Below are 22,526 nucleotides of genomic sequence, written 5' to 3'. Positions count from 1 at the left end.
TAAATATAATCCGGTCACTAATAAATTGGATTTGTTTTGTTTTGTTTTGTTTTTGGGGGGTGGGGAGAGGCAGGGAAGAGAAACATGCAAAAGAAGATGGGTAGGGATGAGTCAAACATTCGCATAAGGAAAAATGACTTTTCCTAACCTCCCAATGCATTTCTGAACACAGTAGGCCATCTTAAAAAAACTCCATGGCAATTAGAAACAGCAGATCTCAGCCAGGAGCAGATTGTGGCCACCCACCTCCTCCCACCCCATCATTTAATATTTGTTGAGAGCGCACACATTGCTAATATCCTAGAACATCCAAAGTTCTGAATGTTACCATACGTGAGCTGACATTTCAGTAATGGATCAAGCCAAGCTTCCTGGCAAAGTTTTATTTTATCCTCACCCCCTGAAAATATCTCCTACTGGTCATTTGCCTTGCTGGGCCTGGATAACTCCTGTGCAGTTCAGAGAATTGATCTTCAGAGGCCACACCAAAATAGGGTAGGGAAGTACTCCGTTAGTTCCTGGAGATTATCCTAGCTTTGGGGGCGCTTCGAGAGGCTGCTTCCTAAAGCTGCTTCTGATGTGTGATTTGCAACATTAGCTTTTCTCTCAGGACACTGTCAGCTTTGGTGATCACAGAATTTAAAAGTTTAAGGAAAAAGGATAGATATATCTAAGCAAACCCATGGAGATTAGACACACTCCTATCTTAAAGCCACTTAATCTAGTTGTTGAATTGTGATCTATATTTTATCCAGTCTTGAAGGCCTAGTTAATAGTCTTACTTGGCTTCTAGACCCAATCCAACCACTAGCATCTTGGGAAATGAAGTATTTCCTAACTCCAGGCCTCTTTAAATAGCAGTATCTATCTATCTCTTGTTGTCATCCAGCTGACGTTGTGTTCAAGCCAAGCCTGCCTTATTGGGGGTAACTCATACCCCATATTCTCATTTCCACCTCCTTCCCTTTGCTGAAACAGCCCTTTAAGGCCCTTTTCTCTTCTTCCTCCATCTCAGTAACCTCATCGGCTCCCATGGGTTTAAAGATCATGTTTGTGCAGAGGACTCCCCAATCTTCCTGCCCTTGAACTTCAAGCCCACATCATCAATTACCCATAGGCTATCTCAAACCGGACGTCCCAGAGATATCTTAATCTCAGCATGTCTGAAACTGACCTCATTATCTTTTCCCCTGAAACCTCCCTTCTTCCAAACTTCCTTATTTGTCAAAAGCACCACCATCCTGGAAGTCTCCCAGGTTCATAATCTGGGCTCCCTCACCCCGTATATCCAATTAATTGCCAATTCTTGCTGTTTCTACCTTCACATGTCTTGCATCTGATCCCTTCTCTCCACTCACAAAGTTACTACCTTAGTTCAAATCCTCACTTCTCACCTAGATTTCGACGTCTTCTAATTGGTCTCCCTGCTTAGTCTCACCCCACTCGGTCCATCCCACACTGTTACCAAAGGGATTTCTCTTAAACACAGATCTGACCATGTGACTTTCATATTCCATTAATTCCAGTGGTTTCCTACTGCCCCCAGATCAAACATAAACTGTTTAGCTTTCAGAGTCCTACAGGACCTGGCCTTCACACATCTTTCCAGCTTCACTGGACATTCCTCCCCTCCTCCTACTCTATGATACAGCCACACTGACCTTCTGTCTGCTCCTCACAATCGGGACACTCCATTTTTCATCTCCCTGTCTTTGTACTGGACATCTCCCAGTCTTCTACCTTTGAATTGCAGCTCAGGCACCATTACCTATTCTAAACGAGACCTTTCCAGATTCTCCCGAATCTGCTAGTCCTTCCCTCTCAATTATTTATATTAAATATTTGTATTTATATTAAACTTTGTACCTGTAAGCTTTATGTTTATGCCTTTTTACATGCATATTTCCCCTACTGGAATATAAACTAATTGCAAGTGTCATTATTTCATTTTCTGAGTGCACAGTAGACATTTAATATTCACTTAAAATAATCTTACCAAGCCACGTCTTTTTTTTACATGGCAACTTGTTTCTGATATCCAAAAGAAAATAGAGCTGCTTTCCTCACATATCGATATAGGACTCAGAAATCTGCAGGGCCAGCCAGTGATTGATCTACTCAGTTCCTCCCAAAGTGCTTCCCAGTCTTCTTTGCTTATCTTGACAATCTTATATTTTGGTGACTTTTTTGATCCAACCCATTTTCTAGGACCTAGTGTGAGTCCCTTAGTGCAAAAGATTTCTCCCCCAAAATTCCCATTTCCACTGACGGCACCATCACCATCCATCCCACTAGTCATCCTTCTTGACCTTTCCACTTTTCCATCCTTGCCAACCTCATCAGCTGCCACATCGTGTTGATCCACCTACGTACACACACACACACACACACTCTGTCTCCCACCCACCCCAGAGAGAAACAGACATTTTCCAGTGGGTCACTGAATACTTTTATTCTGCACATAGAAGCCACTAGAGATCTGGCCTGTGGGCTCGTCGGGGCTGCATCCCAGGTACATGGCTCCACACATCAGCACTGGGGTTGGGGGTGAGAACAGGTCATTCTATCCCAGTCACAAGATGATCAGGGTTTTCTGACCAAGCGCCAGATGATCAGGTAGTTTCTGCTAAGACAGTTCTAACGAAGCAGTGAGAACATCACAGAAAGGTGGAGAGGAGAGGGAAGTTAAGCAGCCGAGGCCCCCATCCCCAAAACAAAACTGGTCTAGTACTTGGTGCTGCCCATTCTCAGGACAGAAGCAGACATCTACAGGGGCGATGGCGCCTGTGAGCTCCGAGGCTTCCTGGCCACAGAGCTTACTTGGCCCGAGGGTTTCTGAAGTTCCTTCCAGCAAATTTAGCTTTGCTGCCCAGTTCTTCCTCAATTCTGTGGGGGATAGAATACACAGAGAAGAAGCATAAGCATGAAGAATGCCAATGCAACACGCTTACCAACCAACACATCATACAAACAACGTATCTACAAGTATGTAATACCCACAGTCGGTCAAGATCCCCATTACTGGGCCATGGATGGCTTTAGCACTCTTAGGGTATGGAAAGTACAGAAGATCCTCCAACAGTCTACCGAGTTTCTCTATTCCTCTAGAATTAGGCCTTACAAAAAGCTGAATAGGCACAAGCTCCTGAATGTAGTGTATCTATTCTCCAACGTACCCCACATAGATATCATAGTGGCATACAGTAAGCATTTAATATATGCTTGCTGACTCCTTCCTACCTGTCACGTCTTGAACACTTCAAAGGGAACAAAACAGAACAAAAAAACACTTTCCTTCTCAAAAAATTTGGAAGCCAAGTAATATTTTAAAGACAGAGGGATACTGAAAAGATCAGGTATGCATGGAAGCAAGCAAATGAGGAAAGAACACATTACAAACTGAGCTAAAAACCACTGTCATAACCATGATTTTTTAAAACTTTTGACTTGGGAAAGACTCAAGGTCTGAGGAAAAACTCATTAACCAAATACAAAGATATCAAGTTTAGTCATGTGTCAAAGGCCCTTCTAGAATATAAATTCTGAGTTTTATAATCCTCTGGACTAGGAATACACACATGTTGAATTTAAAAAGCCTTATTGAGTTCAGGGAGCAGTGAGGAAACAGGGAGAAGAGCAATGTGCAATAAAGTTTGATGTCATGTCCTCATCTTAAAAAATAAATTAGAGGTTCCATCTATGATCAAAACAGGACAGTTTGATAATCCAGGTCAAGAAGGATCCTTGTTCGTTCTCTTAATCACCAGAGGGTGGCAGCAGCATAGAGAAGAGGGTCTCTTCTGAAAGCTCATAAAAAGGAATTAAAAGCTTTGGTGGTGGGGGCGGGGTGAAATGGAGTAGGAATATTTTGTACTTTCCTACAGAACTCTGTCACCAAAGAAAGCAATATGCAGAGACAGCCAACATTTGCTTGGAGAATTGACAATTCCAAGAAATCCTCTGCACTTAACAAAGAAAGCCTTGTAAGTTGTTTTTTTTTCCTCCCCAAAGGCCCCTAGAAGCATTAAAAAGCATCTCCTCACCTGAGAAGCTGGTTATACTTGGCCAGACGCTCAGATCGGCAGGGGGCACCAGTCTTGATCTGGAAGAAAAATCAAGCCAAGAGTAACATGTAGACTTGTATTGTATTATGGGGACAAGCCCGATATTAGTCATAGATTCCACAAGTGACCTATTGGGAGAAAGCTAGGGCATCCTGCCCTTGAAGATGACAGAAAGGCAGAGCCATGTATGGGTAAGATATAGCTTCTTTTAGGAGGTCTCTCTCTAGTTAAATATAATCAGCACTCCAAAACTCCCAGCACGAAGCTAGCTGAAAAAGCATTACAGCAAAAGTTAGGCACTACTTTCAGAGTAAGTCCTTACCTGCCCAGTGCAGAGACCCACCACCAGGTCTGCAATGAAGGTATCTTCAGTCTCCCCAGAACGATGGGAAACCATTACTCCCCACCCATTGGACTGGGCCAGCTTGCACCTAGAAGTCACAAAAGAAAATTAAGCCCAGATATTTCTATCATGATTTCCTTCTACTGGGATAAGAGAACTAGAGAGTTACTCCCAATCTATCTTCTAGGAAAGAGAGATTTTTTCTTTCAGATTTGGATGACTTGTATAATAGTTCAGAGGGCTCTCAGCAGATATAGAAATGTGAGAACCAAATACTATGACTCAGGACTACTTAATTTTAAGAAAGAAAACTCGAGAAGAGGTCACAAGGGACCTAAGAACGAGTACTGACTCCTAATGCAACGTCTGATCCACTCTGGAAAGTCACCTCCCACGCTTCTCAAAATCCCCACCGCCTCTCACCTCAAACAATCAAGCAGGGAATGCTAAGGCAGTATATAGGATAGTCATCTATGTACCTTCCTGTGAAGGGTGATAAATAGATTCCCTCTATCCCTTATAATAACTTGATGCTGAAAGGGAACTAGTCTCAATCAGAAGACCTGAGTTCATTTGAGCACTACAACAACGGGGCCTTAGGCAAGTCACTTAAAATTTAAGTCTGTTTCCTCATCTTTAAAATGACAATACGCTATTTTTAATCTAACAGGATGTTATGAAAAGCATTAACACACAGAAGTCACTTCATAATCTAAATCACTACCAGAGTTCCACAAACTGTTGAATAAATCAGTAATTTACAGTTGGGAAAGTAGATATTTTGGCAATCAACTATTGAATGAAATTTATTGTAATATTCTAGGGCCAGATCCAGCCTGGCAGCGGACCAGGCTGAATTTAGCACAAAACACCTACTGTCTGGTTGGGCCCTGGGCTAGGTTCTGATTATTCTCAAATTCTTGATATCAAGGCAAAGAGTCTGAAAGTTGTTACTTCAAGATTATTCAAAACTTTCTCAAGTTTTTAGGGTAAAAGCTTAACCCAGGTGAGCAGAACTGGCCAATGCCCAGCAGAGAAACCTGAGAGCCAAATTCAGTGTCTCGAGACTCTTCTCAAGAACTGCCATTCATATTGCACTGTTACACACTTCACATACACGACCTCACAACGACTCGGAGAAGTGGTTAATATGGCTATTAATTTCACTTTACAGATGAGGAAACAGGCTCAGAGGTAAGGTTACTTAACCACGGTTATCAGGTAGAGAAGTATCAGGAGGAACGGGGTGGGTGGTGTTTCCTTTCTCCACGGGATGAGGATGCCTCCTTAGAAGCCTGAATCTTACTCTCCCTGCAGAGGTTATTCCTGCTGTCCCCGAATAGGACTTACGCCTGGAGAGATTCGGTCACAGAGCCAATCTGGTTCACTTTGAGTAGGAGGCAGTTGCAGGCTTTCTCATTCACAGCCTTTTCGATGCGCTTGGGATTGGTCACGGTGAGATCATCCCCTACCACCTGGATGCCCGCAGTAGCAGTGAAATTCTTCCAAGCTTCCCAATCGTCCTGGTCAAAGGGATCTTCAATAGACACCACTAAGGAGAAAGAAAAGGCAAATGTGGATAAATGCACTACTGAATTTCAGTGTCCATTTCCCACAACTGAGAGTGGAACCCAAAGGAGTATGGGTTCTTGTGCTCAAAATTTAACCAAGATAGTTTCCCTGTACAACCACCAATCTCTTAACAGGGCACAAAATTTACCTGGACTTCTGGAACAGATCTTTAAAAAGCAAACTCTCATTATACGGAACAACTTTCAAAGAGCGGCAGTCACAAGAAACAGCTAACCTCTTAAAATCTCTATGTGCTTCCACAAGGCTACAACTGTGCTTTATAGAAATGACCTAGGGAGTAACTGGATCGGTACATGCATGACCCCAGCTGCTAAAGTTCATGAGCTGCCCTGCCCCATTCTGTTCCTTAATCATTAAAAGACCCGGTGTCCCAGACCATCCTGTACATTCCTCATAGAATCATAGAAAACAATCCAAGTCCATCATTTTACCAATGAGCAAATTAACTTCAAGCTTAACGTTAAACAGCTCGTTCACAGTCCTGCAGCTGGTACAGGGAACCTGCTGCTGCGGAATGGTGGCACACCCTATACCAGGTGACTCCTACCTGGATAGTCCTTGATGAAGCTCTTGTAGATGTCCCCCAGCTCAGAAGGGGAGATGTATCTGCTGGCATCATCAGGAGACTTGAAGTCCAAGTCATATTTCCCAGATCGGAAGAATTCTGAGGCGGCAACATCCATGCCAATTACGACCTTATCAGTATAGCCAGCCTTACCAATAGCATTCTTTAGCAGCTCCAGAGCTGGAAGACATGGCAGCAGCAAAGGAGGTAAGAAAACACCGGTAGGTGAAAACAGAAATTTCACTTCAATAGGTATCAAGCAGGGAGTTTAACAGGGAGGGCAAGAGACACTCTCTCTCCATAGAACTTCTGCTCTCCCTGCCTTGGTAATGAGACGCCTTTTCTAAGTGAGGGTAGCATGGCCCTTAGAAGGTCACACAGCGGGAAATTTGGTAAGGTCTTTAAGAAACTGTCTTCCCCATCGACAACTGGCCCAGATTTATAGCTCAAGAACAGCTGCATTTACCAAGCTACAGTTACAGTAAGCAGCTGAGATCAGCCCTTTCAAAAGCAGCAATTTAAATGGAACCAGTGGCTGAAAATCCAAGAACAAATACAAGTACTGTGTAGGTGGAGGCCTGAATGCCAAGTGCCCAGCTCTAACAGGACCTGCAGAAAAACGTGCCTTCTGATCCAGTACCTCCCTGATGGAGGAAGGTACCCAGGAGATGATATACATGTATGTAGGTATGGCTATTTTCTCTCTCTTTGCAGGGTCTTCCTGACTTTGATGGGGTGTCCCTAATGACTCAATTCCCCTAAAGATGAACAATGGCTAATCCCTTAATATTTCCTTCACCTTTGCCTCCTGTTTACCCAGTTCCACCTTTTAACTAGACCTAAGAACTAAAATCAGAACAAGTCAATGAGACAGCATTATTATAATTTAATTAAATAAATTTTACCATGAGTTAAAATTAACTCAGAATTGAATCACTGCTCTGTCCCTGAATATGGTCTAGATTTTTCCACTGGCAACATAAAGATTGGGCTTATAGACGGGGTATAAATACTTCCAGTCTCACAACACACAACCACTCTCACGGAAGAAACTTACATCATTCAGTATGAGTTAATTACATTCCTAAGGAAAAAAAATAGAAGAAAAGGAACCCTATTCATTAGGATCTCCTCCTTTATAAGGGGGAGGAAGAAGGCCTACTATGATTAAAAACCCATATACAAATTGGCTTGAAAAATTGCATCTTTCTCTGGAAAGCAGCTGTTTGGTAGAAATTAGATGTATATCAACACAAAATGTCTACACAGGACTTAGAAGATCAGGGGAAAAAGTGATCTTTCAGATCTATGGATAAGAGAAGCCATAACTAACTAGATAAGCAATAGGGAGGATCACACAAGACAGAAATGTTTAATTCTGACTTTAGAAAACTAGGAAGTTCTTGCATAAATGTAATGTAATTAAAATTAAAAAGGAATCAGATATTTAGGGGAAAAAATCTGTTATCCTAAGAAATTATAAAATCAAGAAAACCTTTGAAATGATGTAGAGTGAAGTGAGCAGAAATGGAACAATTTATATAACATCATCGAGAAAAAACAAACTTAAGCTTTTAAAACTCTGATTAATGCGATGATAAATCACAAATCCAAACAACTAAAGAGGAATCAGCAGCCAATTCCAGGCAGAAGGGAAAATGGACTTGAATGAGACAGACTTTTTTTTTTTGACAATTACAATGTGGGAATTGGTTTTGCTAGATTATGAAAAGAAGAGTACCCCTCAAACCCTGCTGGGATAAAATCACGTTGGGACCCCAAGGTTGTAAAGTGCAGTCAGCTCCCTGCACTCTTTACCTTCCTTATTCTCCAGGATGTTAGGAGCAAAGCCACCCTCATCCCCTACGTTGGTGGCGTCCTGTCCATATTTCTGCTTAATCACACTCTTCAGGTTGTGGTAGACCTCCGCTCCAATGCGCATGGCCTCCTTAAAGTTTGCTGCTCCTACAGGGAGGATCATGAACTCCTGCATTGCCAGCTTGTTACCAGCATGGGAGCCACCGTTGATCACGTTGAAGGCCTGAGGAAAGGTGGGAAAGATCCATTTGATGCATCAAGGGATCTAACTATTCCAGGGTCAGTAAAGGACAAATACCCTTGGGGTGCTGAGTCGACAGTCAATGCTATCAAGCTCAGCAGTATGAGTCTTGACAGTGAACACACCCCACTGGCAAAGTCCTGGTGCCATCTGTGCTGAGATTATCCCGCCCAAATCACTAAGACACACTTCTGGATTTACCTCTATAAATGCTGCATGTAAAGATCCAGAAGAGCAACCCCATTTAGGGTCCAGAAAACAATAGCCTGCACTCATATAGGGCTTTAAGGTTTGCAAAGTGCTTCACAAACAATATTTCATTTGATAATCACAACACTGTAAAGTAGTGGTGGTAGTGGTTTTCATTTAGAGATGAGCAAAAAGGCCCAGACTTGCCCATGGCCATTCTAGCTAATGTTGGTGGTGGGATTTAAACCAAAATCATATGACGCTTTCTCAGAATATGTTCTGGGCCATAGAGAAACAATGAAATTTTACAAGTAACTTACTGGAACGGGCAGAATGACTTCATCATTGCCAGCAAGGTCAGCAATATGGCGGAACAGGGAGACACCTTTCTCAGCAGCTCCAGCCTTACAAACAGCCAGAGACACTCCCAATATGGCATTTGCACCAAATTTAGCTGAAATGGTGGAAAGGAGATTTGTTCAATGAAGCGTATTTTCTGAAAAGTTACCCGTCCTATGACCAAACTTTTTCACTGGCTGCCTGTTCCTAGTGAACACTACAAGTTCAACTTAGTATCTGGTCTACGGTGGTACTGAAAAATATTTTGTGTGACAGCGTGTTCATTGTTATCCATGTTACCTTTAAGAAATTTGTAACAAAACTGGAACCATCCTAGTTTCACCTTAACCACCTATGCTAAATGTCTTAAGCAATCCCACTGATCTGAGCATAATCCTCTCCATGACCTCCAATCCCCTCCAGCCCTGAGTTCTTTCCTAGGCCACCCTCCCCCTTCCCTGTCTCAACCATTTAGTCCAAGTTCACACTATTCCCTACCCTCAAATTTCCCATCTCATCTTATTGCTGATCACACCCTGTCAAACCCCAAACTCAAACCCCCCCTATTGATGTGCTGCTGCATGAAGCTGGATCCAGTACAAACTGAAGTCATAGTATCACAACTAGGCCCTTCTTGTAGCAAGGCAATCAGCCTCCTCCCTCCTCAATTCTCACAGCAGCCTCCTCCCGTTCAAGACCTTGTTAACATTATAACCAAAGTGACCATTGGACAGGAACTCTCTTCTTCCCTCCCTCTCGTCTTGTGATTAGACATTTTATCTTTTCTCTACTCCAGTCTCAATGAAGAGTTGGAGTCCAACTGCTTTACACACACTTTTGATCTCGTTCCCATCTATCTTCTCACAGAGATGGTGCCTACGGTCACCCCCGAATTCTCGAATTTTTCATCTCGACTATCCTCTGGTTCCTTCCGTACTGGTTACAAACACACCCATGTTGTCCCCATTCTTAGAAAAGCTTTCAATGGATCCTACCCTTCATATTAGCTATCGTCCTACAGCTCTCCTCTCCTTCTTGGCTAAACTACTTGAAGAAATCATCAATATGTATTTTTAAAACTTTATTTTTGTCTGTTTTCTTCCACAACATGGCTAATACGGAAATGTTTTGCATGACTGTAGCTATATAATCTATAACAATTGTCTGCCTTCTCAAGGAAGGGAAAAGGGAGGAAGAATTTGGAACTCAAAATTTAAAAAAATGTAATTTTGAAAATTTGTTTATGTGTAATAGAGAAAAAATAAAAGAAAAATATAAAAAGAAAAAACAAAAATGAAAACATCTATATTCCATGATTCTACACCCCCCCCTTCTTTCTAAAGGTTTTGCCCCTACAAATACACCTTGCTCTTCTTGTGGTCCCCCAAAAAGCTGAGGTCGTGCTGTCCACACCAGTCTATCTATCTAGGATGCCTCTATCTACAGGGGACTGACTGAGCAAATGTTCTTCACAGAAGAAGACGATGCATTGTTTGTGTTCGTCTTCAGATATGGAGAATTCCATGCCCTTCTGGATCAAGTGCATCAGTCTAAGCGACTCACATTTATTCTCAGTGCCGTCCATCTCTATCATCAATTTGTCGATCTTTTCCTGCTCCACAACATTCAGTTTCTGCAAGGCAGAAAAGAAAACAAGTTGCCAGAAAGGAATAACTTTTGGTTACTTCACCAGTGGTTTCTGAGGCCTAACAGGATCACAGAATTGGATGCAGGAAACCTTGGATCTCATCTGGTACCTTCCCTTCCTCAGGCCTGAAAAGTGGCTTGTCCGCCTGTCACAACCTGAGGGGAAGAAATGGCCCCCCTCACTTCCAGAGTACTTCTAGTCCCACTCATTCTGCTTCGTAAGAGTTGTGACAACAGTTGTGAACAGACATCCATTTACGTCCAACACGCACGGGTCAGCAGCTGGACTTCCAGTCTCAATGACATAGGGGATTCTTAGTGAAATTTAGTCTGACAGCTGCTAAGATGGAGCACTAAGAGATTAAACGACTTGCTCAGGATCACACTGCCAGTGTGTGTCAGAAGTGGGACTAGAACTCAGGTGATCTTGGCTTTGAGGCCAGCCCTCTATCCATTTTACCACACTACCATAAATGGAATGGATTCGATAAATTAATTATTTGTACTCCGCTCGCTATGGGAGATAAAAATGCGGCCCATCTCTACTCTTTTCTGTAACTGTCCCCCTTCCTAAGAAGTATATACCAGATTCTGTTAAATTTATCTTCTAGTACAGGGATAATAGTTAAAAGGCATGCCTTGGGGGGCAGCTAGGCGGCACAGTGATAGAACTCCAGCCTTGGAGTCAGTAGGACCTGAGTTCAAATCTGGCCTCGGACACTTGACACTTACTAGTTGTGTGATCCTAGGCAAGTCACTTAACCTCGATCACCTCGCCAAAAAATAAAATAAAAATAAAAAATAAAAGGCGTGCCTGGTGCCCTTAAAAAGCACAGTCTGGCTAGAGATATTAACAGATACGAGATTATGAAATCACATGACTGCTTTTCAAGAAATCACAGCATTCATCCATTCAAATATTTTCCTTCAAAGTGCTTACTCTGCAACACTTTATGCTCATTCCAATATTCTTATTTCTCATTTATTTGAGGGTTCTTCTGGAACTGCCTTGAGAGCCTGCACATTCTTTCAAATCTCCTTACTTCTGCTAAAACAGCATAACACACAATTTTTGCAGAATCAAAAGTCACCTGGAACCTAATCTGATGAAGACAACTGGTTTGGGTTGAGGGGGAGGGGAACCAACAAAGTGACCATAAAGTGACAACAGCTGGTTTTCCTGCAAATTGTAAACCCTGGAAATTAGCTAAAAAGACAAACTCAGAGAGTTTTCATCCTCTCCTGAGCAAAAGCAGCACACCGAGCATAAAACGTACACGTGATGCTGCAGAGTGGTGACTCTGAAGGACAACATTCATTTAGATGAATAGACTCTTACCGTGCTTGTTGAAAAAATTAGTCTAATTCCTTAACAGGCATCAGGGCGGGCTGACGTGGTGGGGAGAAGGCAGCAGGACAGGGATAGGACTTGGACTGAGCCCTGGACAGCCAGGACTTAAGAGAAGGGAATGCATGCATGTCAAAGGGGAGGCCGTGTTTATGCAATCCAAGGCAGAGAAGAGGAGAACATCTTATCTGGGGAGTGTGATAAAGAAACTTGGCTGGTAGTGTGGGCATAAACTGGTGTAAGTTGATGCAAGTTAAGGCCAGAGTAGGGAGGACTAGGTTGAAGCATTTGTAACAAATGTGGTCAGCAAAAGAACCACTGTAGGTCTTGACCAAGGGAGCACTATGATAGAAGTGGTGTGGGTGTGTGTGTGTGTGTGTTTGTGTCACTGGCTTGCAGGACAAATTATCTGGGGTGGCATACAGTAATTTAAGCATGATATTAGGTCTAGGGAATGGAGAGGGGAAACAAATACAAGAGGTATTTTGAAGGCTTAAGTAAGAATTTGCTAACGATAAAAAACACGAAGAGTGAAAAGTTATTGATAAGCCTGAGGTTTGTAGCATGGGACAATGGTACTACTATCGATATAAAGAGGAGAGTTGGGAGGGAAAGCCAGTGCCTAAAATCAGGTTACCTTTGTAACCCATTTAGAGTTGAGGGAGTTGAGCAATGCTCAGAGTTTAGCTAAAAAAGTGAAAGGAGTTTCTCAAGTTTAACAATAATACCCCCAGCAGAAAAATGTAGGTTGGCTAAAGCAAAGAAAATGTCCTTTGAATAGATAACTGCTACAGTTATCTGATGAAATCTTGTCCCAAGAAGAATGTTCATTTCCAGAATAAGAAAAACTCTTGTCCTCAATAAAGAGGGTGATCTTTCCTTTCTTTCTGCAAAAATGATTTTCTTAAAATAATAAATAAATGATAATGCTCTAGTTCATGAGAAATGAGCAAGTGGTTCTAGCTTCCAATTCCATTTTCACTGGGAAGGACAGGTTCTATTACAGCCCTTCTTCGTCATTTATAATTTCAAGCAAAGCTCAAAATCCTAGGAAGGAAACTAGATACAGGCCCTTAGACTTGAGTCTTACCTCTTTAGTGATTTAATCCCACCTGTCATTGGAAGGAAAAGCAAATAGCCAGCCAGATATCGGTTAGGCTGAAGTATATTCATGCACTGAACAGAAAATCCCATAGGCTGGTTTCTCCAGCTCTTGAGACTTTTAACAAAGAGCAAAGGCCACTGAAATTGGGTATATTAGTTAAAATGAGGAAGGAGCCTACCTTGCTAACCAGGGTCGGGGCAATAGTTTTATTGATGTGCTCAACCGCTTTTGAGACACCTGGAAGGAACAAGCAAATCAAATCACTGACGTCAATACACAGGCCAAACAGGCATTGCTAGATGATCACTACTAATGGTCAACATGGGGATTTGATCCACCATGTGACTTTCAAAATAGCTTCTCTTTTAGAATCCCCACTTCTCTTTCCCATCAGCATTTTCAGGCTTTCCTGCCTAATCTGAGTATTTTCACACACGATCCCAAAGAGTTAAAGCCCCAGAGAGCCACCATCTAAGAATGCCTGCTGGCAGGTTAATTGGAAGACCATGCACTGGAAATACCATCTGCAGACAGACTACAGTCAAAGCTTTACCAGTCCATTACCTGGGTACATAAGGCTGTTGCCAGGAACTCATTAACATATTTAACGGGTCTGGAGACACCTGACCAGGCATAAGAGTGACAGAGGAGAAAAGGAAAAAATAAAACACTCAGAAAAGATCAGACAAGTGTAGGACACAAAGTAATGAAAAAGCAGAAAAGGAAGAGAAGAATGAATCAGGATCCTCAGGAGTAGTATTTGTTCAGTAAGTATTTATTTTACCTCCCTTTGACTGAACTGTGATGATCTTGTGGAGGGGGGGGAGGGAGGGAGAGAGGGGGGGAGGGATGGAGGGAGAGGGGGGGAGAGAGAGGGAGAGGGAGGGAGAGGAAGAGGGAGAGAGAGGGAGAGAGAGGGGGGGGAGAGGGAGAGAGAGAGGGAGAGGGAGGGAGGGAGAGATATCAAGGACTATAGTTTAAATTACTTCTATTTAGACAGATACTGAGGCACCTTGAAAAAGTGATTCAAGATATTTAATTGGAAAATAATTTTATGTTCTTTGATATGTCTTCCCACTTTCCAGTGACATAATACAACCAAACAATAGTAATAATAAAGAGCTCACATTTTGATAGTGTTGTATTTGCCTATGGTGGGCTTCCTCCCCACATCCCCTTTAGGGAGACTGTAATCTGCTGCAGTGGGCACAGGGCCCAGCCCAAACTCAAAATCATCTCTTCTGACTCCAAGGTCCAGGCTCTTTCTGCTGCAACCGTCCTTCCAGCAGAGAGGGGGATTCTTTAATTATGGAGATTCATTTGCTTCTGGAGCTATTCCCTACCTGAAACTTTAATCCCCAGTGGATACTCTGCATTTGTTGCTAGGCAAATTGTTGCAATTCAACAAACAGGAGAATTAAGACTTGGGTATGGAATAACTAACACCTGTATACAAGTCAGCTTCACAGGACAATTTCTTAAAACAGAGGAAGGGAAAGAGAAATCTAAACTCTTTTATAGTACTGTTCCCTTTAAAAAAACCACAGAAGTATGAAGTTAAGTCTTTCTCTAAAAGATTTATTTTCATGAACCTAGTTTCAATTTCCAAAATATATTTAATTGTCTTTGCAAACTTGCTACTTAGGAGATTCTAGCCTCTTCACTGCAGTGGCACCCTCTCATCCCAATTTTACCCAAGGAGAAGAGAACATGTGGGTTGTTGTAATGGAAATGAACATGTTATATGCACTATTTTCTACAACAAAGACATGCCTGTTACCTTACCCAAACACTGTTAATTCCACAAAAATGCAAGGACAGGTGCCCAAGGGGAAAAGCTAATGCTGGTTCAGGGTCAGGAGGGAATGAATAGGCATAACTAGGGGCTAGGAGCTCAAGGCACTCTAGCCTTGAGATGGGGGTGGCAGAACTGCCAAGGTGGCCTTAAGTAGGGAGAAAGAAGTCCTGGAATAGATAAAAGGAGCCAAATTAATGAGTCAAATGATGGGTGGCCTGGGGAAGTGGGGGGAGCACCCCCCAAGCTTCTAGAATAGCCAGGAACTAAACATTTTGGTGAATATTGACTGAGTTACAAATGGAAAACCAAAATCTGTTGCCACTAGAAAATTACGTTGATGTTACATTCTAGCTGTCACTATTGGATACTGAGGTCCAACTCTAATGAGTCAACCAAGAATGGAATAGGATGATACTAGTTCAAATCAAGACCCTCTTTTCAACATTCCTGCAACTGATCAACATGGCCCAAATCCAGTTCTTGGCCTGAAAACAGGAAAATGCTACTTTGACAGGACTGTTGTCCAATTCTGAGGTTAGGAAACACTGTTAGAGTGAGTTACATTTTGCCATGTCATCTTCTAGAACTGCTTACAGAGCTAACATAGATAATTTTGGTTTTGCTTTAAAGAGCTACTAAACCAAAATTAAGAAGTCCCCCCTTTCATGCATGCCCTTAATTTCAATAGCCTAACCATAAATGAATTATTGAGGATGTTACTGACCAATAACTGCAGGAGCTAGCTAAAAGACATGTTATAGGATAAGAGACACACAATAAAGAGGAGAAATGTAATTTCCCCCAGTTGGTTCAATGATCTAAACACATGTTCATCACTCACGGCAAAGTGCCCAGTCAGAGGCTCATCCTTAAACAAACACAACCAGGTGAACACTGTGCAGCAGCTGCTGTGACTTAGGAGTTCCTAACAGTAACACTCCCAGCACAGAAGACAGTGAGGTTCTCTCACCTTTCCCCATGTAGCGGGTCTTGTCATTGTCTCGGAGTTCCAGGGCTTCATGGATACCAGTAGAAGCACCGCTGGGCACAGCAGCTCGGAAGAGACCTGGGTGGTTTTTTTTTTATTTGATTTTTTTTTGGGGGGTGGGGGTGGTATAAGGGGGATGAAAGGAAAAGAAAACAGTAATATATTAATCAAAAAGCCATGCAAACAGTTATCCCTCCCATTCTAGATGGCAGAAATGACAAGGAAGCCATGTTCTTTCCACTTTCCTACATCAATGGAGAGGGCTTACCTACCTAAGTCCAGTTTCCTCTAGCCTCCCCTAACACTCATCCTTATCAGGTCCAAGATTTACATCACTCACAAGGTTAGGTGTAGGGTTAGACAAAGTAATAAGTTGGGAGAAGAGCCTGGGAGGGAGAGAACACTGGGCTGTAGCGCTCTTAAATCAAGCTGAATCAGGCAGCCAGTTTTCAGTCCTAAGCCTGGTTCATTCATCAGGCAAGCTCATTCAACCGTTCAGGAAGCAAAATCAGCTCAGCTGGGCCAGGGAACAAAGTCTATTGTGATTGCTTATTGCATTAGGTCCTGGAACAATTGGAGGTCTGAAGAACTATGATGGAACACCACCAAAAAACAGCAAACAAGAAAAGGCACAAAGCCTGGGAGTAATGGAACCTGAAAAGAATCTGAACCATGCAGCTCTACAGATACAGAAAGCCAGCTGGCTAGGCTCATGCCTATATCAGACCAAGAAAAAGGGAAAATTGAGGAGGGGCCCTGGGAAATCATGTTTTAAAAATACATTTCAAAGATGTGGGCAGGTGGGGGTTTTTAGGTAATAACTGAAAGTGAGCCTTTGAGGGCTGTCCCTAGGATTTCCTAGGGAAATTTATTTGCATATATTTATATGCAAAAATGAGTGGGTGTGTCTGGGTTATAAATGCAAATGGCTGGCCTTAAGTAGAAAGAGTTAAAAAAGGCACAAATTTGAAGCTAATATCCAAAGTCCTCAGGAAATTGAGCACTCTCAGGGTTCTCAAGAGCTCCTTTCTAACCATCTGAAGGCACTCATCCAGGACTCCCCAGTCAAGTCTAGTCTTTTTTTTTTCCCTTTTGAAAAGTTCAATTTATTTCTCTTTAGCCAGTTTAACCTTCTGACTAAAGAGAGCAGCCTTGAATCATCATCAAGGGATGCCCAGCCTACGTGACATGAAGCATGTATACCCCAAAGACATTTACTGAGCATGCCTATCTCAGAGGCTGGTTTGCTTAGCTACAGAAAGCAGTCTGTGGTCAACTTCCTCATAAAGGAAGGGGCAAACCGTGTTAATGAAAAGTGGAAGATTACACAGCACTTTTTTAATAAGAAGGAAAGAAATGGGGGTAAGAAAAGAAAAGGGAAGAGTTTTATTAGCCAAGTTATGGCTCGCCGTGGGAGGGACTCAGTTTTCACTAACCAGCAGTATGCTAAGTAATCCCACAGTTACTGAATCTGAAGCTCATTTTTCACCTATCTCAAGGCCCAACATCTTCCAGAAGAAGGGGCAGTTGGGAAAGAAAGGTGAGGGTAGAAAACAAAAAAAATTTTTTTTGCTTTTTGATGAGGCAATCAGGGTTAGGCGACTTGCCCAGGTCCACATTTGAACTCAGGTCCTCCTGACCCCAAGGCTGGCGCTCTATCTACTGAGCCACCTAGCTGCCCCCAAAACAATCTCTTTTTAAGGGCTACTTAAGAGCTCCCACTCACATTTTACTGAAGTAACAAAACCTCAAAGCTTCCGCTGCCTGGGGAGACCTGCAGCAGCCATGTCAATCAGCACAGGGGACTACAAAGTTTCCATGGCAGCTCTGCCATCTTATTTCTCGGTCCTTACTGTGGTTACAAAGTAACTCAGGGCTACATTTTAAACCTGTAAATACTTGGCCTCTTTCCTGCCATGTCAAATAAAGAAATCCAATTGGTGCCGATATACAAATTCAACCCACATTCATCTGCTCTGAATTAGAGAAGGAAGCCATCCTTTCTCACCTTGCTCCCTAGTCTCTTTGTCTGAGTGAGGACAAGCTGAGCACATTTGGAAGTGCCTGCGTTCGCTTGTGTGTGCCCCACCCCATTAGTCACCCACAAGCCAGAGCTTATCCATATGTGCCAAAGACTACTAAGATTTGTCTTATGCACAAAGAAAACAAGCATTTTACTAAGTGCCTACTACTGTTAAGTAACTTACAAATAGCTCATCTGAAAGTGTAAGGTGTGGTTTGCATTTTAAAAACAGACATATGCTTTTAACCTCCTGGAAAAGTAGCCAGTTTACATGAGGGTAGTGGAAGGGAGGAAAAACTGGGAACGAGACGGGTAAATGAGGTCTGCACCTTTTTCAGTGTAGAGATCAACTTCAACAGTGGGGTTTCCACGAGAGTCAAAGATCTCTCTTGCCTGGACCTTGCAAATAGACATGTTGAGTTTCTGTGGGGAACAAAGTTCAAAGAATTAACAGAAGTCATCTTCCAGCTCTAGTTTTAAGTTTTACTTGCCCTAGCTTCAGTAAGGAATACAAAAGTGAACCCTACTCTCAAAGATATGCATGATCTAGCAAGGCAGCCACAATACACACATAGATATTTAGAATTCAAGGAAGCAAGTGATAAGAGTCAGGTGAGTGGTACAAACCAAGAGTTTTATAGGAGGTACAAAGGCAAGAGATCATTTCCAGCTGGAGTGAACATTTAAACTAGATCTTGAAGGATGGATAAAATTTCAGTAAAGGATAAGAAGGGAAGGAATTCTATAAGGGAAGATGCATAGGTAAAGAGCTGCAATGAATTAACTGCGAAGGAAGATAAATGGTGGAAGATAAAGTAAAGGTTGACTTGGGGCCAGCCTATGAAAGGGCCTTGAATGCCCAGCAAAGGACTCTGGACTTTTTAGTAGAGTGCCTTTCAAAGTCTGCAGACTGGGGAAAAACACAATGAAAACAGTTTGGCAGGAAAAAATGAAGATTAAACTGGTAGGGGCAGGGCAAGTCTACAGGCTGAGGAGTGTGGAAATTGTAATGCCCTTTATAGTTAGGTATTCCAATAGTCAAAGCTTGGGATAAAAAGAGTCTGGAATTTGAGTGGTACCAACGGGAAGGAGGAGTGAAAGGACCAAAGTGTGAAGCCTAGAAAAAGAGAAAGATAGTGGGCCCAAGCTGAAGACCTGGGTTCTAGTTGTGGCTGTCAATCTCTAAGTCACTTCAGGGAGTCGGACTAAAATAAAACAGTCCTTGCTTTCAATGAGATTACATTCAGTAAATGTCCAACAGAAAATCATGGAGCTGAGGAAATGCTTTAGGGTGCTCACTGTAATTTTCTCACACCTGTTATGTAATAATAACCTAGTGGGCTCTTTTTTGCTCCTGATCAACTGGTTCTAAAGCATCAGTTCCTAAGGTCTTCATTTTCTCCATATCTTGGGTGATTTAATAAAATTCTAGGTAATTTTAAAAATATACTAACCTAACTTTTTCAAGAGGAGCACATCATACAACTTATTCAAGATTTAAAATTTAAAGAGACTGGGACTGTGGGGTAGGAGAGACAGCTTGAGCTGGCTCAGGAGTCAGAAGACCTAGCCATATTTTGGCTGTGGGACCCAGCCTTAAGATTTAAGCAATTCTTTAAGATATTAAGATGCAGAGAAAGTGCCAACCTGCAACGAGGGTGAGTTTCCTCATCAGGAACTCCTTATATAAAAGATCGAGTTTCTCTCCCTTCAAACTGAGAAACACGTTACAACTTGTAAATGGGAATTATGACTTGGGAATGATACAACCTTGACACATTGGAATGCTTATGGAAAAAAAGTTCTTAAAAGTTGGGGAGAAAAAGAGAAGAAAACCCAAATGAGTCAGAATGGCACACAACCTTCCCCTAGCGGAAAAGAGAGGAAGCGCTGGGAGGGCCTCATTTCAGCAGCTCCACGAGGCAGCTCTGGTTCCAATTGTTCCTAATCCTCCCCATGGCCGCACCGCACCAACTGTAACAACTCGAGCTTGCCTGTCCTCCCCCATCTTCTCCTGAATGTTGAAGCAATAATCGGCATAGCAAATGGAGACACTAAGCCACTTGTTTGATCCTATTTGTTTAGACCGCTAAAGTGAGTCATTAAGCAAAGGTAAAACATCCAACTAAATCCATGCCATTCACGATCATTTAAAAACTCATTTCTAAAGGACTCAGTTTATTAGATTGTAGTATAAATCCAACTGTTTTCATTAATTATATCTTGGTTATATGAGTGAAAACACATGCTCTTTTAAAATGGCACCACACCCACTTCAATTTCATTTTAAAGTCTCACAGGTCTCATGGCATTCTATTTTGGGGGGATTATTATAAGACAACTGTTTGTCTTGGGGCAGTTAGGTGGCATAGTGGATTGAGTATTGGGCCTGGAGTTCAAACTCGGCCTCAGAAATTAGATGTGTGACCCCGGGCAAGTCACTAAACCCTTTTTGCCTCAACTTCCTCATCTGTAAAATGAGAGACAGGAGAAGGCAATGGCAAACCACTCCAGGATCTTTGAAATCGCCAAATGGGGACAAAGAGTCAGCCAGGACTGAACAACCACAGTTGTCTTAGGCGCTATATTGAGGGGAAGGGCACTGGTATTTACTGTTTTTCAGTAAAATGACCTATTAGATGGAGAATCATTCTAGAACACACATGGTTCTTGTGATTTGCTTTTTAATCTCTGGATTAAACCATGTACCAAAGTAAGTAGTATATTAGGCAAAGTCATGGCCTAACTTTCAAGCCAGGGAAGAAAGTTTACCAATAATCAAGAATATATTCTGGAGGAAAATAGTGATCAGGAAACTATGGGCATTTTAAGAGGTCATTTTCTAGAAGATGAGAATGGTATTACAAGAGGGGAATAAATAAAAAGGTCCTTCTTCCAATGTGAATTGTATACTCTAGGCATTCTGGCTGGTGTAGCTTGGTCAAAAATAAGCAACATTACTTGCAGTTATTATAAGTTACAGTTCATTCCAAAGCAATCTAGGTGGACACCAAACCCCTAAATTGCAATCACTGAGCCAGCTCCAATCACAGTTACATTCTTGACTAAGAAGCCACTGGGGGAAAGGTATCATACCTATTCACAGCCCCTTCCTCCATTTTAGGAAAGGGACTGGTTTTATAGGCCATGAGGCAGCAAGAATCTGCATCTGAAGAGACCTGTTTCAGTTCACAGAATAAAAGCTTAAGGGGGGGTGGGGGGAGAGAGAGAAGAAACCCACCAAAAAGGACTCCGTTTTTTCCTGCCTCTATTTAAATCTAGTCACTTGCACTTCTCAGGGACTTAGTCTCCTTATCTGTAAGTTAGGTGCATGGCTAACGATGTATGATCTATGTTTAGAAAAAAGATCACACCCCTTTCTTACTTCCCCCCAAAGATGGGCACTTGCTACTGATAAATGAGCACCATCGCCCAAACTGCTTTGTAATTTATTCCTTTCCATTGAGTCCCTTTCAAATGCTGTTTTCTAACTCTAAGGAATTAGGGCCACCTCAAGGAATTACTCCACTCCAAGTTCTACAAGGATTACAAGAAATCATTCCTAGATATACATCTTTATTTAGAGCCCACCTCCCCGAGAGAAATAAATCACCATGTGCCTTGTAGATAAAATACCAGGGATTTGTTTCTCCCCCAAACTGCAAGGGAAATGTGTTCATTCCCGCAAGTGTCTTATCTACTTCTTACCCATTCATCTCATCTACTCACCCACATCCCCGCAAAGTCACCACACTAAGTCTCTACCCATGCCCCCCTCGATCTGGGTGACCTTGAGTGAAGCACAGCGTTCCCATGGGCCGCAATATTCTACTTTGTATAAAAAGGGGGTGTGCGGGGCCCAAATGACCTCTAAAGTCCTCTCCCGATGCAAAAAGTTGTCCGACTCGAAGGACTCAAGGGCCCAAGTGGAGCTGGCCTTCGGACCGGGCAGTGGGAGCCACAGCGGTCCACGGGGAGGGAGATCGGGACCGGCTCGGGGGAATTCGGAAGAGCAGAGACCCCCTTCAACCCCTCCTCCCGAATGCTGAGAACCCTAGCAGGGGTGACGGCTCACGCCTGCCGGGCCCCCTTTACCTGGATGGGGCTTCCTCCGCTGGGCTCAGACAACAGAGGCCGAGGGATCTACCTACACCAAGAGGGAGCGTTAAATGGGCGAGCTCACGCTAGGGAACCCCTCCTTCTCCTCCAGTGGCTCCTCCTTCCTTTCCTCCTCGCTCCCCTAACAGCGCCACCTCCCCCCTCCGGACTTCCGGTCTAGGTTGGAGGGGGTGGGACTCAAGCACCACCTCCCCCTTCTCCCATTTGCCTATCCCATAGCGCCACCGACTGCGTACTCCCTCCTCCATTGGCGAAGCACGCAGTCCCTCTCGCCGCAGGCCTCCCAATTGGGCAGGCGAGCCCACGGCCGGAGCGAGGCTGCGGCAGGAACGGGAGCCGCTTCGAG

At 42.9% G+C, this 22,526-nt stretch overlaps 1 protein-coding gene across 1 annotated transcript; it reads right to left on the bottom strand.

The window, feature by feature from the left end:
- Positions 1-2,425: 2,425 nt before the first annotated feature.
- LOC114029414 (alpha-enolase) lies at positions 2,426-22,265 on the bottom strand. Its single transcript, XM_027843837.1, has 12 exons — positions 22,157-22,265; positions 18,391-18,484; positions 16,021-16,116; positions 13,431-13,489; positions 10,716-10,785; positions 9,134-9,267; positions 8,384-8,606; positions 6,548-6,745; positions 5,758-5,959; positions 4,387-4,495; positions 4,044-4,102; positions 2,426-2,886 (listed from the first exon to the last, which is right to left on the bottom strand). The coding sequence occupies exons 2-12, from the start codon at positions 18,473-18,475 to the stop codon at positions 2,817-2,819; spliced, it is 1,305 nt and encodes a 434-aa protein (XP_027699638.1). The 5' UTR covers positions 18,476-18,484; positions 22,157-22,265; the 3' UTR covers positions 2,426-2,816.
- Between the last annotated feature and the right edge of the window lie 261 nt (positions 22,266-22,526).

Source organism: Vombatus ursinus, unplaced genomic scaffold, assembly GCF_900497805.2.
Source record: "Vombatus ursinus unplaced genomic scaffold, bare-nosed wombat genome assembly UNPS02014932.1, whole genome shotgun sequence".
Lineage (NCBI taxonomy): Eukaryota > Metazoa > Chordata > Mammalia > Diprotodontia > Vombatidae > Vombatus > Vombatus ursinus.
Note: the sequence above shows the minus strand (reverse complement) of the source record. Positions and strands in the feature narration are given on the sequence as shown.

What these genes read in the sequence shown, in the direction of transcription:
- LOC114029414 (XM_027843837.1), bottom strand. Translation starts at nt 18,475, where the DNA reads ATGTCTATTTGCAAGGTCCAGGCAAGAGAGATCTTTGACTCTCGTGGA. An exon ending in CATCCTGGAGAATAAGGAAG is followed by an intron (nt 6,746 to 8,383) that starts GTAAAGAGTGCA and finishes CATGTCTTCCAG; the next exon opens with CTCTGGAGCTGCTAAAGAAT. An exon ending in CTTCATCAAGGACTATCCAG is followed by an intron (nt 5,960 to 6,547) that starts GTAGGAGTCACC and finishes CTTTCTCCTTAG; the next exon opens with TGGTGTCTATTGAAGATCCC.